The following is an 8,319-nucleotide window of genomic DNA, read 5'->3' on the forward strand; positions in this document are numbered from 1 at the left end:
GAGATAATTGTTCCGTGAAATATATATCTTAAAAATTCTTTGTAACTCTGACTACAAATATCGTAGAATGTAATAAATCTTCTAACACCACACGCTCCATTTCACTATTCTGCACTAGATCATTCTTTGTATCTCACCACACTCTTAAGCTGAAGTTCCACGGCATGTATTTTCCGCGTATCGCATAAGCACGTAACCAATAAATTTCGACGTTTAGTATTTCTGTTGGAGTTTCTAAAAGAATAGAAAGATGTGATTAGTTACGCAGTTACGCGAAAATACGTGCCATGGGACTCCGCCCTAACACTGGCCTGTCCTCGCTTACACTGGTCCAGTTCTAGTGCAATCCCAGTACAACTACAAAGAACAGACCTCTACATGTCACTAGAGTGACATCCGATTGTGAAGGCAGTTTTTCCCGCTTGCCGTGTCCTGGCTACGTAGTTGGAAGGTAGTTCCGTCCATTGTGTGCTCATTACGTATTTAGAAAAGAGTTTCACTCTTTTAGGCTTGTTACCAAATGGACAGCAAGTCAGAAGTGTTGTGAATAAACAGACTAAATTATTACAGTTATTTAAGTAGTTCTCTACTTATATTCTTATAAGCCTATCAAATTAATTACATTATTCTAAGTACAAGCTCTTCATTACGGAAACAAAATATCGATTTCAACCTTCCTTTCTTATTATGAGTGGCTATCATGCTCCGAGATCCGAGTAGAAACACATCCGAATTTGTTATAACATAATTATTTTTTAAGTGTTGATCCAGAATAAATTAAATTAATAAATAGTAAATAAGTAATGAATAAAGAAATATTTTTGAGAAATCACGACACCTTTCTACTTCTATAGAAAAGAACCACTTCATCCAAGTATACGAAACAGTATGATATACGTGTAAATAATAATACGCGTGTAAAATTAATGCAAAATATTGAGTGCGATGTCATAAGTATCACATAAAGCTGCCGCATGACACTATCTTTACAACATGAGCGAAGTCAATCAACTTATCACACATTCACCGAGATCCCAGACATCGCACTCAATATTAAGTACCATTTCTATATGCGTATTATTATTAATACGAATGGGATATATTAATTATTTGCAAATAAATATGATCCGATTACTTATGGCGATTCTAATGCAAAAATGTTTTTATTGTTGTAAATTAGAATCTATGATGACACTTAAATCATTGTATATTGTACCATGCGAGAGCGCGCGAGCTCTGTGATATGTCCACTCTCTTGAAACGTTTCATATTTAAAAACTATCATAACCACGACATTCTATGGAATTTTCATCTCCATTTAAGTTCGAGTATACATATTAATTAATGTCGCGAGAACTAATACACCCTGTATATCCTGACCATCGAACAACTGAACATCTACTATATTATAGAATAAGCCATTCCTAAACTATCTAACGTGATGCCTCATTTTACTTCTCCCTCTTCTCCAACGCGATCCAGAATCCGCCTTCGGGTTGCAAATTGAACTGCTTTTTATCAAATACAACAGGATAAATGGTCTTCTCGGTGGCCTTGAAGACGAATTTGTGCAGGAGATAAGCTATCAGGAGTTTCGTTTCCATCAGAGCGAAACGATTGCCGATACACTTTCTGGGTCCAAGGCCGAAAGGCATATAAGTGTAGGGCACGATATTGTCCTTGTTCTCGTCGCTGAACCTCTCGGGATCGAACTTGTCCGGGTTCGGAAAATATTTGGGGTCATGGTGCAACGCGTAAATGGGCGCCCATAAAATGTTGTTGGGCTCCACGATTAAGCTCTTGCAACCGGGTTTCGACGGAGGCAGCTGGCAACTCTTCACGCAGAGCCTGTCGGTCACAGCTACCGGCGGATATTTGCGGAGGGTTTCGGACACCACCATGTCCATGTAAACCATCTTCGACACTAACTCGTAGGAAATCTCGCCGTTGCCTTCGGCGAAATGCTTCTCGACTTCCTCATACAGGCGGTCCTGAATGTCCCGGTTAACCGCGAGTTCATGGGCAATGAAGCACATCAGCAACGCGGACGTGTCAAAGCCGGCCAAGAAGAAGATGAACGCCTGCGAGACGATGTCATCCAATGTCATCTCGTGCACGCTGAGGCCCTCCTTATTTCGGGCTTGCATCAACAAGTGAATCATATCAGGCCTGATGATGCCTTGCTCTTCTCGGATTTTAATCGTCTCCGCCACGATTTTCTTGAAGAATTGCGAAGTAGCCGGCGAGAAGAAGTTCATTCCCAGCGCCTTCATTAGTCGCGGACTCATGCGGAATAGGATAAACTTCAACAGGAACAAGAAGCCGCCGAATTGCCGAGTGGAATCCACTCCTCTCGTGAAGAACTCGTTGTCCCGATCCTTCATGGAATTCACGTTTATGCCGAAGGCCGACGTGGCGATTACGTCAGTAGTGTAGCGCCTGAAGATCTCCTTCGTCTCGATGGAAGAACAATCCTCCGGATGATCGGCGAGGTACTCAGAAAATTCGCGGGAACACTTCGACACCAGCTCGAACATGGCTTTCATCTTGCTGGCGGTGAAAGAGGGGCTCAACGTGTTCCTCATCTCTTTCCAGCGGTTACCGCGCAAGGAGAAGACGTTCTTACCGAACAACGGATCGATGTCCTCATTCGCGAAGCTACGGTGGTCCGGAAAATGTTCAAAGTCCTTTACCATGACGTCCCTGATCACCTCGGGGTCGCGGATTAAAATCAGAGGAGTGGCCATGTCCATTAGTCCGATATACTTGGCATCCGGTAAATATTCGTAGGCGAATTTGCTGTATTCGTTGAAGCTCGTAAGTCGCAAGAGCACTTTCCAAGAAGTTCCTAAGATCGGGATAGCACGTATGTAAGGGACCCCTCGTTTCTTCCAGTAGGTGTACTGATAGTGCACATTGGCGATAACTTTTATCACGCCGATACTGATCAGAGTGATCAACAAAAGCGCAAAAGGTGACGAGAATAGCAACGACTCCATCGTGACTGGCACGTCCGAGAGCGACTGATTCGGTCGCCCGCGGCATAGAATGTTATAAATATAGACTTGTACGCGTTCACCAACACGAATCTTATCAGATACGAGCAGAATGGGGGAGAACGAGAGAAGCGCCTCTCGGAAACATTGCGGACTGTTACATCAGTAACATGAATTACGTGTTAAAAAGTCGTATCACAATAATCCTCTTAAACATATCATTCTCAACGCGCTTAATTTGTCCCTGAAAAGTGAATTATTAAATACGTCACTGAGGGAAATGTTTCGCTTTGAGGTCGCTTGGATATTTTCCGGTAGATAATTAATCAATCGATTTATCGTTTGATTAATCTTCTGGTTGATTAATGTCTTGTATCTCACGTGTAATCGTTAATTTCACGTTCAATTATATCTGGTTATGAAGAGCGGAAACTGCGAAGTGCGAATTATAATTGCTAAGATGTAAAGTGAAAAACACATTTTATTTAGAGCGTAAAAACGGCGCGAAGAAAATATAATGAAAGAAATAAAAGGCAGATTGATAAAACTGAGACGCGAAAATATATTTTGTATTCTCACTTGAGTCCGCATTAATAGTTATTATTTGAAACTCACTTTAAGATACTCAAAATTAAGTTCAAAGTTCAAGTGGAGTTCAGAATTAAATGAGAGCTTTTCAGTTGAATCCCAATTACAGATACAAATGTCACATTATATCATATCATATAATTCATCTGAAAAATTTAAATCTAACTCTGAATAAAAACCTGAATATATGGGACAAGTTTCAGATTAAGAACTCATAAGAGAATGCCACACACATATTTAAGAACTTTATTTTAACATATAGTTTAAAAATATATACAGTATATAAAAATACTTTTTCTGAAAAGTTTATGTTGTATTGGTTATAAAATGTAAAATTCCAAGATGCTTTTATACAATAAAAATATGTGCAAAAATTAATTAAAGCATTGCTCATTACATGATGAAAACAAAAATATTTCAAAATTTACATCAGAAACTGTGAATTAGCATAAATATTTTTCTAATACAATAATTCCGCATCGTGCAATTTTGAATGTGTTTTTCCTAATATTCTTTTTCTTTTAAACGCGTCTTCTTTATATATGATATGTATAGTAAAATTATTATTATTAAAATTTATAAGACTTTATAGCGAGCTTGCTAAATCGTGTCGTGCGAAAGTAAATGTTTTTCAATGACTCACTAAATAGATAAAGATTCATCGATAAGTCTCAATAATTTTTGCATTCTAATGATGACTCATGTACATACATATTATGACTGGCTATCATGCTCTGAGATCAGAGTAGAAGCACATCCGAATTTGTTATAACATAATTATTTTCCCAGTGTTGATCCAGATTAAATTGAATTAATATATAGTAAATAAATAATGAATAAAGAAATATTTTTGAGAAATCACCACACCATTCCACTTCTATAGAAAAGAACCACTATATCCAAATATATGAAACAGTATCATGTATATACAAATAATAATACGCATGTAAAAATAATGCAGAATATTGAGTGCGATGTCTAAAGAACTGTCATAAATATCACATGAAGCTGTCGCATGACAACATCTTTACAACACGAACAAAGTCAATCAACTTGTCGCAGCTTCACCAAGCTCCCAGATATCGCACTCAATATTCTATTCTATTTTCATATGCATATCATTATTTATATCAATGGGATATATTAATTATTCGCATATAAATATAATCCGATCACTTATAGCGATTCCAATGTAAAAATATTTTTACTGTTATGAATTGGAATCTACGATGGCACTTAAACTATTGTATATTGTATATTGTATGAGCGCGCAAACTTTCAGCTCAGTGATATATCCACTCTCTTGAAACGTTTCTGACTTAAAAACTATCATAGCCTCGACATTCTGTGAAATTTTCATTTCCATTTCAATTTATATCTTGACTATCGAACAGCTTTACATTTACAATATTGTAGAATAAGCCATTCCTAAATGCAACGTCTCGTTTTACTTCTCCCTCTTCTCCAATGCGATCCAGAATCCGCCTTCGGGGTGCAAATCAAACTGCTTTTTATCAAATACGACAGGATAAATGGTCTTTTCCGTAGCTTTGAAGATGAATTTGTGTAGAAGATGAGCTATCAGAAGTTTCGTCTCCATCAGAGCGAAACGATTGCCGATGCACTTCCTGGGTCCGTGACCGAAGGGCATATAAGTGTAGGGCACGATATTATCTATGTTCTCGTCGCTAAACCTCTCGGGATCGAACTTGTCCGGATTCGGGAAGTATTTGGGGTCATGATGCAACGCGTAAACGGGCGCCATCATCATGCTGTTATGCTCCACGTTCAAGTTCTTGCCACCAGGCTTTGGTGGAGGCAGCTCATAGCTTTTCACGCAGAGCCTGTCGATGAAGATCACCGGTGGATACTTGCGGAGGGTCTCGGATACTACCATGTCCATATAAACCATCTTCGATACTGACTCGTAGGAGATCTCACCTTTGCCTTCGGCGAAATGCTTCTCGACTTCCTTCCACAGGCGGTCCTGAATGTCCCGGTTAACCGCGAGTTCATGGGCGACGAAGCACATCAACGTCGCGGACGTGCTAAAGCCGGCCAAGAAGAAGATAAACGCCTGCGCGACGATGTCGTCCAATGTCATCTCGTGCACGCTGGAACTTTCTTTATTGCGGGCTTGCATCAACAAGTGAATCATATCAGGCCTGATGATGCCTTGCTCTTCTCGGGTTTTAATCGTCTCTGCCACGACTTTTTTGAAGAATTGCGACGTAGCCGGCGAGAAGAGGTTGATACCCAGCGCCTTCGTTAGTCGCGGACTCATGCGGAATAGCAAGAACTTCAACATGGTCCTGATGCTGGCGAAGTTGGTGAACTCCATTCCTCTCGTGAAGAACTCGTTGTTCCGATCCTTCAAGGAATTCACGCTTATGCCGAAGGCCGACGTGGCGATTACGTCAGTGGTGTAGCGCCTGAAGATCTCCTTTGTGTCGACGGAAGAACACTCCTCTGGATGATCGGCCAGGTACTCGGAGAATTCGCGGGAACACTTCGATACCAGCTCAAACATAGCTTTCATTTTGCTGGCGGTGAAAGAGGGGCTCAATGTGTTCCTCATTTCTTTCCAGCGGTTACCGCGCAAGGAAAAGATGTTCTTACCGAACAATGGATCAATGTCCTCACTCGCAAAGGTGCGGTGGTCCGGAAAATGTTCGAAGTCCTTCACCATAATGTCCTTGATCAGCTCGGGATCGCGTATAAGAACCAGAGGAGTGGACATATCCATTAGTCCGAGGTACTTGGCGTCCGGTTCATAATTGTAGATAAATTTGCAGTATTCGGCGAAATTTATGCGTTGGAAAAACACTTTCCAAGAGATTCTCCAGCCCGGGATAGTACGTATGTAAGGGACACCCCGTTTCCTCCAGTAGGTGTATTGATAGTGTATCTTGGCGATGACTTTTATTACGCCGATAGTGACCAGAGTGATCAACAAAAGCACAAAAGGCGACGATAATAACGATAACTCCATCGTGACTTGCACGTCCGACAATGAATGGTCGCTCGCGGCATAGGATGTTACAAATATAGACATGTATGCGTTCATCAACGCGAATCTTATCAAGCACGAGCAGAAGAGTGGGGAAACGAGAAAAGCGCCTCTTGGAAGTATTGCGGATCGTTGTATCATTGCGTAACGTGTGCAAACTACGTTGTAAAAAGACGTATCGAACAATCTTTTTAAATGTTCTCAACGTGCTCAATTTCTCGTTGAAAAACGAGTTATTAAAAACCTCACTAAGGGAAATGTTTCGCTCTGAGGTCGCTTGAATATTTCCCAAGAGATAATTAATCAATCAAATTATCGCTTGATTAATCTTCTGCTTGATTAATGCACTGTACTTACGTGTAATCGTTAATTTCACGTCCAATTATGTTCGGTTATAAAAAGCGGAAACTGCGGAGTGCGAATTATAGTTGCTAAGAGGAAAGTAGAAATCTCATATTTTATTTTGAGCGTGAAAACGGCTCGAAGAGAGAATAAAATAAGAGAAACAAAAGGCAGGTTAAAAACTAAAACGCGAAAATATATACTTTATACTGTCACTTGAGTCCGTATTAATAGACATTATCTGAAACTCGCCTTAAGTAAAATACTCAGAATTAAGTTCAAAGTTCAAGTGGAATTCAGAGTTACATGAGAGCTTTTTAATTGAATTGCAATTACAGATACAAATGTCACATTATACCATATCATATAATTCATCTGAAAAATTTGAATCTAACTCTAAATAAAAACCTGAACATTTCGCCTGTATGAAGTTAGCCCCCCACTTTTCGAATTTATTAATTTTGACAGTTGTGCTGATTTGTGCTAGGTTTGTGCTACATTGTGCTCGAATTATAAATTTTTAATACGAAAAATGAGCGAGAAAAATGGAAAAAACCGTTTTTTTGGTAGCCCCCCACTTTTTGATTTTCGAAATTTTTTTTATTATGCTAGGTTGTGCTAAGTTGTGCTAACATTGTGCTAAAGTATTATCTTCGAAAAATAATCATGAAAGGAATAAAACGAAAAAAACGATTTTAGGCAGAAAAGAAGAAAAGTAAGATTTATATTCGTATAAGTCAACCAAACAATATATAATTATATATCTGAGTTGCTCTAGGCTAGCACAAGTCAGCACAAGCTTCAGTTTCGCGAACACTAGAATTTAAAGGGCACTTTACTCTTGACCGCGGCCCTTCGCGCTCGCAGTCCATGTCATTAATCACGACTTCTAGGCTTTGGATCGACTTAGAATTGCATGATTAATGACGTAGACTGCGAGCGCGAAGAACCGTGGTCAAGAGTAAAGTGCCCTTTAAATTCTAGTGTTCGCGAAACTGAAGCTCGTGCTGACTTGTGCTAGCCTAGAGCAACTCAGATATATAATTATATATTGTATGGTTGACTTATACGAATATAAATCTTACTTTTCTTCTTTTCTGCCTAAAATCGTTTTTTTCGTTTTATTCCTTTTATGATTATTTTTCGAAGATAATACTTTAGCACAATGTTAGCACAACTTAGCACAACCTAGCATAATAAAAAAAATTTCGAAAATCAAAAAGTGGGGGGGCTACTAAAAAAAACGGTTTTTTCCATTTTTCTCACTCATTTTTCGTATTAAAAATTTATAATTCGAGCACAATGTAGCACAAACCTAGCACAAATCAGCACAACTGTCAAAATTAATAAATTCGAAAAGTGGGGGGCTAACTTCATACAGGC

The 8,319-nt window shown here is 39.3% G+C and overlaps 2 protein-coding genes across 2 annotated transcripts; both read right to left on the reverse strand.

Moving 5' to 3' along the window:
• Positions 1-1,131: 1,131 nt before the first annotated feature.
• Positions 1,132-3,157, reverse strand: LOC116849687 (cytochrome P450 9e2-like). Its single transcript, XM_032827082.1, has one exon. It carries the CDS (start codon positions 2,997-2,999, stop codon positions 1,452-1,454), a length of 1,548 nt encoding a protein of 515 aa, XP_032682973.1. The 5' UTR covers positions 3,000-3,157; the 3' UTR covers positions 1,132-1,451.
• Positions 3,158-3,894: 737 nt separating this feature from the next.
• On the reverse strand, positions 3,895-6,614 carry LOC116849690 (cytochrome P450 9e2-like). The gene has a single exon (XM_032827086.1). It carries the CDS (start codon positions 6,574-6,576, stop codon positions 5,032-5,034), a length of 1,545 nt encoding a protein of 514 aa, XP_032682977.1. The 5' UTR covers positions 6,577-6,614; the 3' UTR covers positions 3,895-5,031.
• Between the last annotated feature and the right edge of the window lie 1,705 nt (positions 6,615-8,319).

This window comes from Odontomachus brunneus, unplaced genomic scaffold (assembly GCF_010583005.1).
Source record: "Odontomachus brunneus isolate Ranch 3 - 2012 unplaced genomic scaffold, Obru_v1 Obru_scaffold_124, whole genome shotgun sequence".
In the NCBI taxonomy this organism is placed as follows: domain Eukaryota; kingdom Metazoa; phylum Arthropoda; class Insecta; order Hymenoptera; family Formicidae; genus Odontomachus; species Odontomachus brunneus.